This window comes from Pleurodeles waltl, chromosome 12 (assembly GCF_031143425.1).
Source record: "Pleurodeles waltl isolate 20211129_DDA chromosome 12, aPleWal1.hap1.20221129, whole genome shotgun sequence".
NCBI classification, from domain to species: Eukaryota; Metazoa; Chordata; class Amphibia; order Caudata; family Salamandridae; genus Pleurodeles; species Pleurodeles waltl.
Genome location: NC_090451.1, coordinates 526716182 through 526736482, shown reverse-complemented (window position 1 = coordinate 526736482; position 20301 = coordinate 526716182). Strand labels below are relative to the sequence as shown.

Below are 20301 nucleotides of genomic sequence, written 5' to 3'. Positions count from 1 at the left end.
AATTAAATCTGTCATTGGATTTAGAAAGGTCAATCCCTGAGAGAGATGGTAGGTCTGGGACCACCACCGCAGAGTTTCCACCATCCTTGTTGTAATATTTATTGAATCGTCAAAGGATCCTTGAGATAGGGTCCATTGTAGCTGCAATTCCTCCTGTAATGGTCTCATTTCCAACCTTGTTAGGTGGACTAAGGTGATTGATGAGGAAATCATGCCTAGGAGAGACTTGAACGTTCATACTGAAACGGACCTTCTTTTTGAGACCGATAGCCATCTTGGTCAGTTTCTGTTGCCTTGCCTTTGAAAGATAAGCCTTGCTCTTGATGGTGTCGAGTTCTACACCCAAAAAGACTATCTTGCGTGTCGTAACAGTGAATGATTTTTGGAAGTTTACTGTTAGACCTAGATTGTGAAATAGTCTTAGGCAGGTGTTGGTAGCTTTGGACGCCAGCTGTGATATAGGAGATTTTATCAGCCAGTTGTCCAGATATGGGAAGACTTGAAAACCTTTGCTGCGAAGGAAAGCTGCTATCGGAGCGAGACATTTTGTGAAGATTCTTGGTGCTGACTTTAAACCGAATGGGAGGACTTTGAATTGATAAGGGGCACAGTGAAGCAGAGATATTTGCGATGCTTTGCATGTATCTGTATGTGGCAATAGGCATCCTGGAGATCCAACAATGTCATGTAATCTCCAGTGTTGAGAAGGTGTAGGATATCCGACAGTGTGATCATACGAAAGGATTGTTTCCTTAGAAACTTGTTAAATTTTCTGAGGTCTAGGATTGGTTTCCATTCCCCCGCTTCTTTTCTTATTAGAAAGAACTATGAATAGAATCAGAGTCCCCTCTGTTGCACAGCGACCTCTTCGATCGCCCCCTTTGAGAGCATTAGGAAAACCTCTTGCTGAAGCAAAGGAATATGAAGTGGTTGCTATTTTCCCCGGCCGGTGGTTTTTGTACAAACTCCAGCGTATGATCCTGAGCCACTATGTCGAGCACCCATTTGTCCGATGTAATGTTTTTCAAAATCTGAAGATAGTTTGAGATGTTCACTCTGACTTGGTGTGGAAAATATGGAAGCTCAGCCGGTGCCAGACAAGGATCATTGCTTGTGAGGTTGATCCTGGGTTTGAGAGCTCCTTTTCTTTCTCCCACCTTGCCTGATGTAGGAGACTGTGGATGGTTACCTGTAAGTCTGTTGATAGGCATTTCCAACAGCCTCAATATAGACCGGCCTATGGTAGGATCCAAGAAACTTACAGAAACCTCTACCTCTTGCTCCCCGAAAGGGCTGTTTCCTGTACTGCAGGGTACCCAGAGAACAAGCAGTGTCTGTGTCAGCCTTGATGGCCTGTAAGGCGTCATCTATATGCTTTCCAAAGTGAGTTTATCCATCATAGGGCATGTCTAATATTCTGGACTGGACCTCTGGCCTGAAAGAGGTTGCTTTCATCCAGCCTTGACGGCACAGTACAGCTGCCCCTGCAAGCTGACGAAAGCCTGTGGAGGCAAAACCTAGAGCACAGTCGATGATCTCTTCTGAAGTACGTTCTCCCTCCTGCAGAATTTTATGTGTCTCAGGTTGCTTGTTCTCAGGAATGAGCTCTAGGAAGGCGTTCATGTCAGACCACATCTGGTGATCGTAGCGACCCAAAATCGCTAGAGAGCTGGCTGCACAGACAGTTACAGCTGGCATTGCCGAGACTGATTCTGGGTTTGGATGCCCTGTCAAACACGCTGGAGAGTCCTGTGTAGCCTTATACTTTTTATCCAGCTTTTGTGGAACTGGTGGAACAGTAGCTGGATTCTCCATGATTTTGATGCCTTCACTACAAATAAAGTCTATGATCTGAATTGCTCTCACCGACTTTCTTGCCGGTTCTTTAAAGTCATGGAGGAAGCATTCCGACTGTGAGACAGATGTTGGTAAATGAAACCGTGTGGCTGCTCTATCCATTAAATTATGAAAACTTCTTATATCCTCCAGTGGGAAATCTGATGGACGAGGAGGTGGTGGTGGTGATGGAGTAGGAGCTAAATATTCATCCCATTAATCGCTGGGATGTTGAAATCTCTCCTTCTCTTTCATCTACCGAAGAGGAGACGTGTAGAAGGAGAGGAAGGAAGAGGCAGCTGTGGTTGGAAACAACCTCTTATAATCCTGTAATATAGACTGCAAGTCTTGAATTAAAGAGGCATTTGCACAGTGTCTCTTAGCTGATGTAAAGGCTCATAATAACGTCTTTGATGAGTATAATAAGATTGATACTGTTGTTCGTACTCATCATCATCCTCCTGATACTTGACATGTAACTGAGATGGGCTGCGTGCATCACCAAACGGCCCTTCATCTGACTCCTCCCAGTCTAGCAGATGACTAGGAAATAAGGTTGTTACCTTACTTGGTGATGTACCTCCTGGGTAAACAGTAGATCTAGATATCGTGGTAATTTTCCCTGTGGCTTGAAGGTCGGGAGATCCAGAGGAAATGGGGATCACACTGCCTTGACTGACAGGAGCTAGTGGCATCATGTTGACGACGATGGTCCCGTCAGAGTTGGCATCGACTACGATTTTTCTGCCAGCAACGGTCTCGTCGACGGTGGTGTCGTCAACGGTGGCTTGTCGACGCTTTCGTCGTTGACGGTACTCTCGCTGACGATGGTGTCGACGCCTGTGCCCTTGCCGTTGATGTTTTTGTCGACGTACCCTTCAGCAAGCAGGTCTTTTCTGGACCAGCTTTCGTCGACGGCTCTAACGACAGATGCGACTTATCAGTGTCTCTGACTGAAGGAATCGGAGCCTTTATAACAGACGTCGACGTAGTCGACAACGGTCTCGTTGACGAGACGGTGGAGACTAACTGTGGAAACCGTCGTCACTGTCGTCATCAACTTGAATTTAAGAGAAACCTTTCAAGAAGTGGAAGGCTCCAATGAAGGAGAATGGTGACGGGACTCCTTTTTGCAACGAGGAGAGGATGGCTCAGATGATATTGAGCTTTGTATGTCCTTGGCACCCTCCTTATGGTGCGTTTTGTGATGTTTTCTGGATTTCTCAGCCTGCCCCAGGTCTGCAGATCTGGACCTTTTATAAGGTCTTTCCGAATCACTGTCCTCACCAGAAGTACAGGATTTAGCCTGTAACCAGGTTAACAGTCTTCCTTCCCTGTCTCTAAGGGTCTTCGCAGAGAAGGTGTGGCATAGCTTACAGTCTTTTACCTGATGCACAGGATGCAAACAATATAAGCAGTCTATATGTGGATCATCCACATGCAGCCTTTTCCTGCCACAGGTCTTACAAGGGCAGAAAAGGCCTTTTCTGGAAAAATCAGACATTTTCTGTAGAAAAAGATGTCTTGAGAGGAAAAAAGTATGCAGATGTCAGGTAGACTCCCTACACATGACGTGCGGTAGAAAATCTGAGGGAATATGCCTCTCTGGGGAATATTCTAGAGGGTGCTGGAGTCTGATTGGTCATAAGTCAAGTTTGGTTCTTTTTACAAAAGGACATGGATAGGCTATGTGTGTGATTTTGCTAGCATTATAGCCTATGGAAATGTTTTACTCACTGCTTTTTCATGTACCGTGGGACTCCCACTTCGACGGGGATAATTCAAGCATGTGAATTTATGAAAGATCCAATACTGGATAAGTTGCCTTCATCAAAAGAGGGTAGTGCCACTTTGGGAAGATTAAGATATTTTAAAACGGGAAACGATGATCAAGAGGAATGACTAATTACCCCGTACAGTTACTTCCTAATTACATTTAGCACAAACAAATTGCAGTTCGTTCAAAGGTAGGAGGAACATTAGACATGGAAAGCCCAATGATTAACCTACAAGGAAAAACTTGGGAAATGGAACTGAAAGTAATTTGTAGCTCCTTTGATCAGGACAAAGGTAGGTTTTGAAGGTAGAGATGCTGGGGTTACCTTGTTCTCCTCGGGTGTGAAGAGGATGTGGAAGGTAGACTGCATTCCTGGAGCCACTTTATGGCCCACGTCACTTGGGCTGATAATTTTAAAATAGGGAGAAGCCTCTTGAGTGACCTTCACCAGGCGTGGAACCTGCAGAAACAAGACAAAGCATATGATCAATAAGTTCTGCCAATAAAGCTTAATTGATAAAGGGGAATGGAAGTTATACACCTATTAAAGGGAGTATACTAGAAAAAGGAAGTTAGGTAGACAATCCAATGGACAAACAGTAACAGTGCCTAGGACCAAGGATGCCTAATGCTCAAGGCCTCTGCCGTGCAGTAGCAGTAAGCTGGGTGATCAACTAACACTTCAAGTAGCAGTTACTGACGTCCCCAGCTGTACCTGGAGATTTCTCACACTTTAGAAAGAAAGCTGCAGGAAATAAAAATAGCTATTGCCTGCCAGTAGAGGAGATATATATATATATATATACATACACACACAAACACATACATCCTACTGGCAGACAATAGCCAGTAAGTAGCTATAGTTAGGACCACTTTTCTCACAGACAAAGCCTTTTTTTTGTTTTGCTAATAACTTTGACACCATTTGACGAGATCTTCACAAAAATTTCAGAACTAATTTGCCACTCACTTTAGGTGATGTGTGGAAAGTTTTAGGGTGATTCATGAAGCAGGAACGAGAAAGTGGGGATCCCAAAACACTTTCTCCCCATTCAAAGTCTATGGGGTTGTTGCAATTTTTAGACACGGCTACAGCCCGAACCGCTGAACGGAATTACACCACATTTGCCAGGAACCTAGACCTTGGTCCAGAAAGAGCCCTTTTTGTAATTTGTTGTAAATATGTTCAGTAGTTTTGAAGTTATTAAAGAAAAAAATAGATATCTAGGAATGGAGCTCTGCAGGTACCTGTGGATCAGAACCCAAAAGCAAAGCCCTGATTGGCTTGCCTCAATCTGAAAGGAAAGTTGCAGACACCATTTTGTTCCTTGGCTGGGCCCCATTGAGAAATGTTATATTATATATATATATATATATATATATATATATATATATATATATATATATATATATATTTTTTTTTTTTTAACTCACATAAAGGGTTTAGGATAGAGGTATCCTGACGCCATAGGAAACATGGAGGGGTCTCCGAGAGACCCTTATGGGCTGAAAAAATGGCCAAATATTTAGCCGATTCGCGGATCTACCACGGTGCTCAGTCCAACCCGCAGTGTAAAATCACAAAGGATTCGCAGATCTGTAAGCCAATGAAAAAACAATATGCACCCACTCAAATAGCAATCCCCCGCCGCATAAGGCCAATTGCCGTGCGCGGAGGTAGTTGTATTTGCGTATAGTAATTAAATCTTATTTTAAGATTTAAAAAAATAAATAAAAAAAATCAATGGAAAAAAATAATGATTACAGGGACATTATAGTTAGGTTCCCGTTTTACTCACACAAAATCACAGAAATTCAGCAGTCACAGTTATAACTATCCGAAGAAACTATAACTTGTGCATTAAGTAACTTTATGACATGAGTTATAGTGTAGTGTAAGTGTAACTATAACTGCTGTATTTCTATGGTTCTGTGTGAATAAGACGTGAACCTAACTATACCATCCCTTTAACTTTTGTTTTTTTTTCAGTGAGATAATATAGTTGTATATTAAGGTGATTAAAAAAGCAAGGGTAACAGATATGACAATCATTTTCCACGACTCATGAGGCTCAAGTTTCTAAGCAAATGTATATCATTTGATTTGGTTAATCAATAAAGCATAAAACCCACTCCAATACTATCAAATAGAATATAAGAATGTTAAGAAACACATCTCATTCATACATCACATACATATATACATAACATACTTTTGACTGAGTCATTCGCTGACTTTAGTTCTAACACATGATAATGCTTAGCTTAATAAGCAAAACTCTGGCATTTTATTATAACATTGTTTTAATTAGTTAGTAGCTCTTTTCATTTAACATAGGTCTTACCCGATCATTGTTCCTTAGACAAAGTGGGACCTCATATGTTTCACAAGCAACATAGTTCTGGAACACTATCTCCGATGGAAAAGGTTGGAACAAGGCCTGGTCTAGATCCACCATGGAGAACTGAGGAGAAAAAGGGACAAGCAGTCACAACTACATGCTCACAGGCCCAAAACAGCAGGCTATGATCTGAAAGGAGTAGGCAGAACAATCATTTAGGCCGGCTAGGATTTCATATTGTTAGACCATACGGATATGTTATGCCCAATAACATAAAACAAAGTCACATTGCAGCACTGGTTAGCTTCATTCGGGAGGACAGCCGGGGTAGGTTCCAGACGTGTGGACCTTTGCTCACCTTCAAGCAACAGTCCTAGGCTTGAGCCTTCCCAAGGAGCCTTAGTCCAGAGTTGGGGATGGGCGACCTGTTTGTTTAGTTGACTGGACGGACAGTATGCTTGAATGTAAATGACTGTGCTCTAACATTTTTTCCAGAGAGGCCTATTAGTGTCTTTAGTTACCCATCATGCTTCAGGAGAAGTTTGTTTTTGTTGGTCCTGATTAAGCGTCATAGGATCCGGTTGGACCGCTGGACGCGAAACATGTCGACCTGTGCTTAGAGAGGATGTGATACTTTCCATTTCCTCACCCATTAGGAAAGTGATTGAGCATGACCTCTCAATTATCACTTTCATGTTGTTTTTAATCTTGGTCTAATCCTCTTTCTTCCTGACAATATTAAATGGTGATACGTGCCGAGGTTTAGAACCAATTTTCTTTTCACTCCTGTTCAATTAGTGTCTGCTCGTAGGCACCACCTCAGTACACTCTACCACGGCAGTCACTAAAAGATCTCCGGCAAAGAGCCCCCTCACGGGGAGCCCATCAGACATTGCAGTGCCGGTCTGACGAGGAGAACCCCTGATGATGAAGCATGACATCCGACAGGATGTGTGAGGGCTCTTGCTCCTAAACATGTAGGTTCTCTTTACCTCTCCTTTGAAACAGTGTACTCTTTGCTTTGATAGCTTCATAAAGGGACAGCAGACTCGACCAGAAAACTTGGTGACTTCGATGGACCTTGTGGAGAATCCATCCTGGTCTTGGATGCTATACAGCCACAGCATGCCTGCATGTGCTTTTTGTATTGTTGAGTGTAGGACTTTCTAAATCACAAGTTAATTTCTGAAAACACATCAAGGGCATGTGCTGCCCAGTTTTGGCGACAAATTATTCTCAAAGAACAAGTTCACACTTTGGGGAAATCATTTTTTAAAGTGCATGTTACCCATTTTGGAGATCATTTCTTAGGGGTGCTACTTATTTTGGAAAACCATTTCTAAAGCTTACATTCCCATTCTGGAAAGCTTTTCTAGATAGCATGTCTTCCATTTATGTGAACAATTTAGAATTTGGACATTGACCACTTCTTGGGGACCTTGAAAAGCCCAGACATATTCTAAAGGGGGATGTGAGGACAAAATTCAGCTATGCAAAAGTCTCATCAGGAACTCAGAACTTCAGAGTTGAATTTCGGTGAACAGGACCTTAATGTAAATGAGACACTTTGCTTCCATGTGTATGCAAGTGATGTAAATCAGAGCCTATCATATTAGCTGCGTTGCACCAACAGCAGACTACTTTGGAGAAGAAAATGCCCCATTTTCATTTTTGTGCATTTGCCTAGTGAGTTGGAGGAATTTGAGAATTTAACATCTTGCTGCTGTGTGAGGAGACAGTTAATTTCTCAGCTTCACTGCTTATTTGGGTCTGCTGAACTGGCTTTGTGAAATATATGCAGAGGTTTCCTCTGTGTGAAGCTTTGTAGTGATACTGGTGTGGATACATTCCATGAATATTCAGCAGATCAGCAAGGCGAGATGCATGGGATCCAAGTTTCTATGCCTGCTCATTCGAGTGGCATTTGTATAGTGAGCTTCTCTATCACAATCGGAAGGAATACAGCGATGACAGCAAGAGGGCAACATCTGCTCACAGAGAAAATGAGTTCACTTTAAATTAGATAGCCAATTACTAATCTTTCAACTTTATCTCATATCAGACTGTAGTAGATTGAATTGATTACTTTTGCCTGACAATAGAACATTCCAGATTACTTTGCACTGCATTAAAGATTATTCTGATTCATTTGCCTTACTATTGGCTACTAAATGAATGAGATTACTGCTGAAGGAGATTACTCAAATTACTTTGCTCATCACTTGATTTCAGAGACTATTTCTATGTCTTTGCCAACATAATCACAATAAATGAACATGTTACTTACCTTCGGTAATGCATTATCTGGTGGAGACTATATATAGCTGCAGATTCCTTACATTTAAATTGCCCTGGCGTTAGACTGGCTCTGGAAACTCATGCGTGTGCAGAATGCCTGCACATTGTTGGGTGGCTTTGTTCGGTTCCGCACGTCGCCAACACCAGAAGTGACGTCGCTGTCACCTATAAAGGCTCCACCCAGGTGCGCGGACCTCAGTTATCTTTCACAACTTTACATACCCGGAATGCAGAGCCATGAAGTGAACTGACTAATGTGTGTCCAAAGTAGGGCCCTGAAAGCGATGAACCCTAACCCTAGAAATTTGTCCGCAGTGCGGGGAGGCATGGGTGGGTGTAAGGAACCTGCAGCTAGATGCAGTCTTAACTAGACAATGCGTTACTGAAGGTAAGTAACTTGTTCACCTGATAGAGACTTCTAACTTCAGATTCCTTACCTTTGAATAGATACCCAAGCCACAGCCTCCCGGTAGTAGGCTGCAAACACATTTTCTAAACTAGGAAGTCCTGTAAGACTGAATGGGTGGAAATGCCCACCCCCACAGACCTGACTGTCCTGGCAGTAGTGTCTAAAAATGTGTGCAGGGATGTCCATAATGCTGCCTGGCAGATGTCTAGGACTGGAACTCCATGGGTCAACACCATGGTTGCACCTTTTCCTCTGGTGAAATGGCCCCTCAAGCTCTTAGAAGGCTGCTTTTTAGCCAGGGCATAGCAGATCTCGATACAGAGAACAACTCGGCATGAAAGGGTTTGTTTCTGTACTGTACGACCTTTTTTAGCACATACTTAACGCACAAAGCGTTGGCGGTCAACCTGGAACCCTTTTGTACGGTCAAGGTAGAACGACAATGCTCTTTTTGGGTCCAGACTGTGGAGTCACTCCTCTTCTTTAGAGGGATGTATAGAGCAGTATAAAAGTTGGACAGGGTGACAGATTGACTCAATCAGAATGCGGTCACCACTTTCGGGAGGAAAGATGCCCGGGTGCGAAGCACCACTTTTTACAGGGAATACAGTAAGATAGTGAAGCTTTGATCATAAAGCCTGTATCTCACTCACCCTCCGGGCAGATGTTGCTGACACTAGAAAGGCTGTCTTGATGGTAAGCAGCCAGAGGGGACAATAGTGCAGCAGCTCGAAGAGAGCACACATGAGGTATGTGAGAACTAAGTTTAGATCCCACTGAGGCAGGATAAAGGGCATAGGAGGAAACATACGTACAAGCCCTATGAGAAACCTATTTACAACAGGAGGACTTAAATAAAGAGGTCAGCAAGATAAAAGCTATTAACTGTTGCAGCTAAAACTCCACGCAAGGAAGTGGACAGTTGACAGGGTCAGGTGCAGAATCCTCCCTTGCTGCTGCAACAGAAGATCCTCCTGAAGGGGCAGCTGATCAGAGGATCGATGTTCATTTTCAGAAGCTCGGGATACCAGACTCTCCATGTCCAGTCTGGAGCCACAAGAATGATTTGGGCCTTGTCATTCTTGATCTTCTTGAGGACTCTGGCAGAAGTGGTATGGGCAGAAAGGTGTACAGGACGGCCTAAACTCCACTTGAGATGAAAAGCGTTTCAGAGTGATAGCCGCCTTGGAAACTCCAACGCAAAAAACTACTGATATTGAGGGCTCTCTTCGGAGGCGAACAGATCTAACCAAGCCTCTCCTCATTGCTGAAACACTCCTTGTGCCACCTCTGAATGGAGACACCACTCATGATCTGCTAGACATCGACAGCTGAGTTTATCTATCCTGGCTTTCAGAGAACCTGCCAGGTGTTGGACTGCAAGGGTTATGTTCTGCTGTTCCAGCCATGTCCAGAGACGGAGGGCATCTTGAAGAAGTGTCCATGACCCCATCACACCCTGTTTGCTGCAATACCATATGGCGGTGGTATTGTTCATGAACACCTGCACTAACTTACCCTTGACAGAGGGAATAAATACATTTCAATACTAGTCGGATCTCACAGAGCTCCAGCAAGATGATGTGGAGTCCGCAGTCTGCCGGAGATCCGAGTCCTCTCATCTCCACCTCTGCCAGGTGGCCACCTCATCCCAGGAATGATGCTTCTGTCACCACTGTTAGATCAAGTTAGGGAAGGGCGCGGAGTCTGCCTGTGACCCAATCATAGTTCATCAGCCACAACTGCAAGTCTTATACAGTTCCCTCTGAGATCTGGACCATGTCAGAGATTTCCCTGATGCAGCACTCACTGGAACTTCAGGTCCCAGTGCAGAGCCCGCATATGCCATCTGGCATGACTTACCAGCAGGATGCAGGGGGCCATTAAGCCCAGCAGCCTCAATCATTCTCATTGAAATTCAGGATAGAGGCTGATGCATTGGTGTCATAATTTGACTATCCTGGACTCGCTGCTCGGGAGGATAAGTATGAAACTGCACTGTGGCCAGAACTGCTCCGATGAAAGGGAGCACCTAAGAAGGAGTAAAGTGTGACTTCAGCATGTTTATAGTGAACCCGAGCAAATGCAGGAGGTCCATCATAGACTGAAGGTGGGAGATGACAGCTTGGGGTAAGCCCACTTTCAACAGCCAGTTGTCTGGATAGGGGGAAGACTGAAACCCCTAATTTCCGCAGATAAGCACCTACGTTACAAAAAATATTTGATAAAATTCGAAAAAAAGCCTGCCAAAAAGAGACAGAGGAGTAGCTCTTCTCCGGATCAGCACTAACTGGCTCGGAAAGAAAAGAACTGACGTCCGTGCGCCTGGGTGGCGCCTATATTAGGTGACCACGCCGTCACTTCCAATGCAGACTACGATGTGCGGATCCGAAAAAAGCCACCCAAAGGCACACAAGGGTACTACTCATTCAAATGTTTCCAGATCAAGTCTGACTCCTAGGAAATTCAAAGGTAAGGAATCTGCAGCTAGAAGTCTCTATCTGATAAAATGCAATAATTGACAAAAAGCAATAAATTGGTCCTGCATTAGGTTACAGAATGAAACTGCTTGTATTAAGCTGAGAGAGATTACCCAGATTCATTACCAAGTATTTTACTGCAAAAGTACATATTGTGTGGCTGTCTGGAAGGGATAAGCCACGTGTAACTGCCACCTACTCCCCAGTAACATGACCCAAGATAGGCTGCAAGCACCAAATAGTGTAGAGCAGGAAAATACCAACTTTCTAAAATTGGCATTTTCAAAATTGTAGCTTGAAATCCAACTGTACCGTCAAAGAGGATTTTTAATTACAATGTTTCAGACACCAAACATGAAATGCTTACCTGTTTCTAATCAAAAGTCAGCAATTATTATATGTAATAAGGCAGCCCAATGTTATCCTATGGAACAAGCAGGCCTCAAAAAGGTGAACAACGAATTTAAGAGTTTTTCACTACCAGGATATGTAAAATTTTAAAAGTACATCCCCAGTCTTTTAATTACAATGCACCTTGCCCTATGGGCTACCCAAGGTCTACCTTAGGGGTGACATATATGCAATAAAAGGGGAGTTTAGGGCTTGGCAAGGGAGTTATCCTGCCAAGTCCAGCTGTCAATTTAAAACTGTATTCAGGCTGCACTGGTAGGCCTTGGACATGTTTTAAGGAGCTACTTAAACGGTGGCACAATAGGTTCTGCAGGCCCACTTGTAGCATTTAATTCACAGGCCATGGGTATATGGTATGCCCCTTATAGGGGATTTATAAGTAAATAAAATATTCCAATCAGATGTGAGACAGTTTTACCATGTTTAAAAAAAAAGTGAGCACAAGCACTTGAGCACTGGTTAGAAGTGGCAAAGTGCACAGAGTCTTCAGGCCAACAAAAACAAATTCAGCCAAAATAGGAGGGGTGAAGGAAAAAAAGTTTCGCGAAGACTGCCCTAAGGCCGGCAGGTCTAACACCTTTCAAAAGATTACAGATGGTGGCTATGATTGCATTTTTATGAATTAGATAACAGAGGGATTATGGACGATTACCCTAGCATTCAAATGCACAAGATTACTCTGCTTTTTGTTACTTCACTGCATAAAAGGAAGAAATTATCTTTATCGCTTTGCCCTGCATTAGATCACAGAATATCAGTTTTCAAAAATAATGTTTATTGCCAAACCTGCATTAGATTAGAAAAGGACATGGCTCATATTACTTTTCTTATTACTAAACTACATAAGGAATTATTTTGATTGCTCTGGGCTAGATTTAGTGAAATTACTCCACCATGTATTTGATTACAGAAAATAGTCTGCTTATACTTATTAAACTTTACTATATTACAACACAGGTACAGAGCGGGGAGTTCAAGCACAGTCTTCTGTTACACATAACCGCTACAGCAACAGTGCATACCGCAATACCTCAAACAAAGACCACAGGTATAGCAAAGGCAGCTGTAATACAAGCTCACTTCACATAGCACACAGATGCAAAAATCTGATGTTTTGATTATACAAATGTTACACTTTACTTGTATATGAATAGCTGCTGTTCTAGCTTGAAAGGAAGAACATCAGCTCAGTAGTAAACAAGCCAGTCAGGGGGATGCAACGTCAACCTACATGCCAGATTCAGTTTGCTCTGCTTGCACCATTAACAATGCAGCATGATGCCTTATTTAGATGTGTGAACTGTACACAAAGCAAGCAGTAGCCACATATCCCAGGCCACACTTGTTTAATAGCCCATAGATAGTTTCTCTACGACCACTGAGGCCAACATTTATTCAGAGGATATTGTTTTACTGGTCAGCCCCTTCATGACCTTGTTATGTCGAAGCCTATCAGACAGGGCAGGTGTCTGGTTTGATAACAAAATCTTGGAGACTTGCTGAAAGCTTACCAGGGAATGCATTCCGCCCATTATTTACTGTTGACTTTGTGGTTTGTAACTCACATTAGTTTGCTTTCTAGATTTGCTTTATGCTGTCCAGCTTGAGTCTGTACCTTCCCTTGCCCAATCCCTATTTACTGTATTGTTCCACCAGTACTGGATTTCTGTAAACAGGCCTTTAAATCTTGTTCTCATCTTGTCAATTGTTGCTGTGCATTCAAATACCGAGGTCATATGTCAGGCTCTGTCTTACAGGGAGCTTGGTGTTTACTTTTCTTTCTCTGACTTCAAAGTTAAAGGATTTATGTGACAATCATGCTGGCTAAGGAGGTTGTGCTTGAGGAAAGCTGTATTATGTTAGGTTTATTTCTAGCATGCAACAAAATTTAAATATCTATAAATGAACTGTCCAGATATTTCAGAATATATCAGAATTAGTAAAGTGCAAAAGAAGCACATTTTTGGTAATTCTAAAGTATGGTGGAACCAAATATTTGAATACAATCAAAACATATTTACACTAGGTGATGACATTTCCACACATTATTTGTGTGCTGTATACTTTAATCAGAAAAAACGTGTGTCTGTGCAAATGTAATTGTCATTTCAACTGAAGATGTGTTGTCTGTATTGTCAGTGTGCTATCAAACCATGCAAACTCCATTCTGTGCCACTCAACCCTACTTTGCACCACTCCATGCCACTGCACTCTATTCTATATCACTGCATTTTTCACCACTGCACTCTTAGTCATTCCAGTCTAGGCCACTCCAGTCTACTCTACACTACTCCACTCTATGCCACTCTGCATTCTATGCCACTTCATTCTATAACAATCGACTCTCCCCCCCTGCAGTCTATGTCAATCCCCTGTACGCACTCTAATCTACTCTGCACCACAGAACTCTACACCACTTTACTCTATGCAAGTACACTCTACTCCACTGCACTCTACCCTCCACTACTCCACTCTACGCCACTGCACTCTTCTCTTAAGAAATCTACTGTACGCCACTTCACTCTACTCTGGAGTAGATTGGCATAGAGTAAAGTGGCATACAGTAGATTGTTTCTGCACCACTCCATTCTGTGCCCCTGCACTCTGACACTCTGCTCTAAACCACTGCACTCGCCGCTACTGCATTCTATGCCACTCAATTCTGCATCACTGCACTCTACACCAATCTACTCTGCACCACTGTACTTTACGCCACTTCACTCTGGGCCACTCTACTCTATGACATGTCATAATACTCCATTCTATGACTCTCTATTCAATTAAACTCAGCTCCACTCTGACAATGGACTCCATGTTATGCCACTCCACTGTAAAACACACTACTCCACCCTATGAAACTCCCTCTATGCCACTTTACTTCACTCAATTCTACACCAATCTACAACACTCCACTCCCCTCTACTCTCCTTTACGCCACAAATTTTTAGCTATGCTAAACAGAAGCCTCACTGGTGTACAACATGCCTAAATCATATTGGGAAAGCCAATAGCTCTTGCGTAGGCGAGACCTACTGGCTTTGCCAATGCTTGTGCGTTAGTGTGACTGTTTTATGAGAATGAGGGGATAAATTGCTATTGTGCGTGTGATTGCTATGTGAGGAAACTGCGTGTCTGCTCCGTGACCCCAGATACTCGAGCTGCCCGACTTTATTTACGCGATGCAGTATTGTGTAAGATATCTGAGTGATGAGCTGGATGGCAAGCATCAACAGCCTCGGTCATAACTCACTGCAGAAGCCTGGGCGAGGCCTTTTAAAAGAATCAACCCTAAAACTAGCTAACTACAGCCAATCCATCCCTCCCTCGGACTCGCACAAAACGCATAAATCCCACGAAAATAAGAGGGGCAGCAATCATGAACTTACCTAGTGGCTAAGTGTCGCGCAGAGAGTGTTTAAGCAACATGGAATACAGAAAATTACTTTAAGTTCGCGAGAAGTAGTTAAACTTACCTATAAAAGCTTTACTGCAGACTACCTGACTGAGACCGGCCGAGAATCACCACTAGAACCCTATCCTCTGACACCTATGAGGTCACAGTGGAAAAAGGTGGATTCTTTCATGGGATTCCAATGCACCATTTACTTGCCAAATCCCTCCCAATGTTGCTTGAAGCAGTGGGAAATTAAAGGTAATTATTTCAGTAGTTGCCCTTTCCATGCCTGGCAAGTGGCTCAGTGTCACGAGTGCCACTGTCAGCCAGTTTATTTTTTTTGTATTATACCAACCGCATTTAGGATTTTTAAGCTCATGTTTCTAATGGTAAACACAAACTAACAGCTGCGAGTTGCAGAAGGTGTCACGCATGTAACACCTGATATTTATGATTTTTAAACTGAAAATGCAACAGACTACACTGTTAATCTCCAGCAAGATTCAAGAGTGAGGAATGCTGTTAAAGTCAATTTTATCTTTGCTTTGACACCTCACTGCTAGAGTTTTATCAAGCTAAGCTTAACTCCTTCATTAGCAACAAGTCATTGTGTCAACAAACTAATTCACTATACAAGCAGTACCCTTAAAGGACAACAATCGTGTATGGCAAATACAACCTTCTGGAGGACTGCTCGACCAAAAGGGACTGCAGCCTCTGTCAGAAGCTGTGCAGTAGACGAACAGATTTCCAATTGAGAATGGGATAACGAAAAGCTTCTTCTGTCTGTCATTTTGTTTATTGTTTCAGGTGTACTGTGGCTTTTTGATTTGATTTACGTTTGTAAAGCGCAACAAATGCCCATGGGCGTTTCGGTGCTAGCATCTATCTGGAAAGGTGAAACTGCCTCTGTTGAAAACTACAGGGGGGCTGGGTAAACAACCAAGTTTTAAGATGTTTCCTGAAAATCAATAGGTTAGGCTGATTTATAAAAACATGGCATTAGATTCCAGAGAAGACAAGTAGTACAAGCGAAGCTTCTGCCACCCCAGCACAGCTGTCAAACACACCTACTACAAACAATATATATGGAGGGGGCTTTGGGTCCATCCCTTTCAACTACTGACTTTCTTCGACCAGCCTCTTCCCACTTTAAGCATGGGACTTTGCCAATCATGGCTTGGCTCAGTGAAATCCAATGAAGAGGAGTTAAACACCCAAGGATTGCACACTTGTACCATGGGATTATACGGAAGATAGTTCGGCCTTCAGAATGGGTGACCCCCTTACCCATTCAACCCAAAATCATAAAGAATGTTCACGGTCAAACTCATTAATATGAATGTATCCAGGGATATTCCCAGTCTTGTGTAACTGACTGACAAGACTGGCATTGTCCTTGGATTCAATCATACTGATCAGTTCGACCGTGAACATTCTTCACATGTCTTGGCTTAGCCCAGGGGATAATTCATCTCTCACCCAATGCGACTTGCAGTGTGGGTGTTTTATTCTCACTATACTCAAGTATTAGCATTCAACTTCATGAGGAACTACTCTGCAGCTATTGCACACTCGTGTGTTTCACTCTAATGTGCTAAAGCTGCTTGCATTAGCACATTAAACCCAGACCTACTGGCTTAGCCACTGCTTGTTCTTTACATTCTATCACCTACTGCTGGCTCTGAAGCTGGCTGGAGTCATTTTGGCTTTGGGAATCAGCCCTTGAGCCATGTTGCTGGACCTGGCTCTCTCCCTCGGTGCTAACTCCCGGTCTTCCACCTCTGCGACTGCCATGTTTTACTGAAAAACACTACCCTGGCCCTTACAGTCTTAGCATGCTGCCCTGGACACACCTACTTGTACATGCAGCCCCTATGCAACTCGGTACTTCAAAGTCCCTGACCCTCAAGGGTTGATCCTCAAACCTGAACCTCAAGGTGATGGGAACACAGACAAATGAACAGATTTGTAAAACTAATCCAAACTATACAAAGTTCACATTCTCACAAATGAAAGTCCATCCACGGATGCACAATGCCTTAGGTTGCTCGCCAACACTGTTTAACTGGAAAATAATACCTATAGAGTACTGAGGGTTGTGTAATTGGTAGTTAATACCTAAAGGGTTGAATTGTATATGTCAAAAGAGTGCAAACACAATGCGTGACTGGAAGAGAAGGCTAACTGCACATTAACTGGCAAAAAGTAGACTATCCAAGAATACTTCCATTGTGCTGCAAGGATGTGTAACTGATGGAGAACGTGAGACTATGAGAACACGTCAATAGCAGAGAGCATGTCAGTAGCAGCAAACATGCAGCTGGCTGAGACCGTCCGAAAACATTCAGAGTTCATCACAGGTCTGTATCTAGCAGGGGCAAGGTGACTATTCAAAAGTATTAGCAATGTGCAGCAAGAATATATAGTTTTTTTTTTGTAATTCAGGTTTTTTAAAACTGTACAGGCCGTATAAGACATTGTCATACAGTAGTACAGCATAATGAGCAATATAACCATAGGGGTCACTCAGTGTGTATCATTAATCGACCTAGTAGGAATAAACATGTAACACAGAAAACGAATAAACCAACCACAGCATCTTCAGGATTCCGCCTAGGGAACGGAATAAGGAGATGAACGAACAAGGACAATGAAAAGACCATTACATAGTTGTAAACACGTGCTAGGAGAGTCAAGGCCAAAAGGGGTGGGAATCACCGTACAGTAATCCACCCATTTATCGCCCTCAGTCATTCAACGTCCTCCACTCCAAGGCACAGGCTTCAACATCGCCGGTACAGTTCTCACTCAGCTGTAGACTTCAAGGAGAGGGTGGGTGTAGGAGGCTGGACTGGCTTGTAGTGAGTACCAATGGGTACTTGCACCTTGCACCAGGCCCAGTTATCCCTTATTAGTGTATAGGGTGTCTAGCAGCTTAGGCTGATAGATAATGGTAGCTTAGCAGAGCAGCTTAGGCTGAACTAGGAGACGTGTGAAGCTACTACAGTACCACTTAGTGTCATATGCACAACATCATAAGAAAACACAATACACAGTTATACTAAAAATAAAGGTACTTTATTTTTATGACAATATGCCAAAGTATCTTAGAGTGTACCCTCAGTGAGAGGATAGGAAATATACACAAGATATATATACACAATAGCAAAAATATGCAGTATAGTCTTGGAAAACAGTGCAAACAATGTATAGTTACAATAGGATGCAATGGGGAAACATAGGGATAGGGGCAACACAAACCATATACTCCAAAAGTGGAATGCGAACCACGAATGGACCCCAAACCTATGTGACCTTGTAGAGGGTCGCTGGGACTATTAGAAAATAGTGAGAGTTAGAAAAATAACCCTCCCCAAGACCCTGAAAAGTGAGTGCAAAGTGCACTAAAGTTCCCCTAAGGACAAAGAAGTCTTGTTAGAGGAATAATGCAGGAAAGACACAAACCAACAATGCAACAACGCTGGATTTCCAATCTAGGGTACCTGTGGAACAAGGGGACCAAGTCCAAAAGTCACAAGCAAGTCGGAGATGGGCAGATGCCCAGGAAATGCCAGCTGCGGGTGCAAAGAAGCTTCTACTGGACAGAAGAAGCTGCGGTTTCTGCAGGAACGCAAAGGGCTAGAGACTTCCCCTTTGGAGGACGGATCCCTCTCGCCTTGTAGAGTCGTGCAGAAGTGTTTTCCCGCCGAGAGAACGCCAACAAGCCTTGCTAGCTGCAAATCGCGCGGTTAGCGTTTTTGGATGCTGCTGTGGCCCAGGAGGGACCAGGAGGTCGCAAATTGGACCAGGAGGTAGAGGGGACGTCGAGCAAGACAAGGAGCCCTCTTAGCAGCAGGTAGCACCCGGAGAAGTGCCAGAAACAGGCACTACGAGGATGCGTGAAACGGTGCTCACCCGAAGTCGCACAAAGAAGTCCCACGTCGCCGGAGAACAACTTAGGAGGTCGTGCAATGCAGGTTAGAGTGCCGTGGACCCAGGCTGGACTGTGCACAAAGGATTTCCGCCGGAAGTGCACGGAGGCCGGAGTAGCTGCAAAAGTCACGGTTCCCAGCAATGCAGTCTAGCGAGGTGAGGCAAGGACTTACCTCCACCAAACTTGGACTGAAGAGTCACTGGACTGTGGGGGCCACTTGGACAGAGTGGCTGGATTCGAGGGACCTCGCTCATCGTGCTGAGAGGAGACCCAAGGGACCGGTAATGCAGCTTTTTGGTGCCTGTGGTTGCAGGGGGAAGATTCCGTCGACCCACGGGAGATTTCTTCGGAGCTTCTAGTGCAGAGAGGAGGCAGACTACCCCCACAGCATGCACCACCAGGAAAACAGTCGAGAAGGCGGCAGGATCAGCGTTACAGAGTTGCAGTAGTCGTCTTTGCTACTATGTTGCAGGTTTGCAGGCTTCCAGCGCGGTCAGCAGTCGATTCCTTGGCAGAAGGTGAAGAGAGAGATGCAGAGGAACTCGGATGAGCTCTTGCATTCATTATCTAAAGTTTCCCCAGAGACAGAGACCCTAAATAGCCAGAAAAGAGGGTTTGGCTACCTAGGAGAGAGGATAGGCTAGCAACACCTGAAGGAGCCGATCAGAAGGAGTCTCTGACGTCACCTGGTGGCACTGGCCACTCAGAGCAGTCCAGTGTGCCAGCAGCACCTCTGTTTCCAAGATGGCAGAGGTCTGGAGCACACTGGAGGAGCTCTGGACACCTCCCAGGGGAGGTGCAGGTCAGGGGAGTGGTCACTCCCCTTTCCTTTGTCCAGTTTCGCGCCAGAGCAGGGGCTAAGGGGTCCCTGAACCGGTGTAGACTGGCTTATGCAGAATTGGGCACATCTGTGCCCAAGAAAGCATTTCCAGAGGCTGGGGGAGGCTACTCCTCCCCTGCCTTCACACCATTTTCCAAAGGGAGAGGGTGTCACACCCTCTCTCAGAGGAAGTTCTTTGTTCTGCCATCCTGGGCCAGGCCTGGCTGGACCCCAGGAGGGCAGATGCCTGTCTGAGGGGTTGGCAGCAGCAGCAGCTGCAGTGAAACCCCAGGAAGGGCAGTTTGGCAGTACCAGGGTCTGTGCTACAGACCACTGGGATCATGGGATTGTGCCAACTATGCCAGGATGGCATAGAGGGGGCAATTCCATGATCATAGACATGTTACATGGCCATATTCGGAGTTACCATTGTGAAGCTACATATAGGTAGTGACCTATATGTAGTGCACACGTGTAATGGTGTCCCCGCACTCACAAAGTTCAGGGGATTGGCTCTGAACAATGTGGGGGCACCTTGGCTAGTGCCAGGGTGCCCTCACACTAAGTAACTTTGCACCTAACCTTTACCAGGTAAAG

At 44.1% G+C, this 20301-nt stretch overlaps 1 protein-coding gene across 2 annotated transcripts in view; it reads right to left on the bottom strand.

Moving 5' to 3' along the window:
* HYDIN (HYDIN axonemal central pair apparatus protein) overlaps positions 1-20301 on the bottom strand; it is a 2122366-nt gene that overhangs the window by 1999687 nt on the left and 102378 nt on the right. For both annotated transcript variants that reach the window (XM_069217473.1, XM_069217472.1), the window contains 2 exons: positions 5959-6078; positions 3939-4073 (listed from right to left, as the gene is read on the bottom strand). In XM_069217473.1, coding sequence (XP_069073574.1) covers positions 3939-4073; positions 5959-6078 — 255 coding nt within the window. The remainder of the gene's footprint in view (positions 1-3938; positions 4074-5958; positions 6079-20301) is intronic.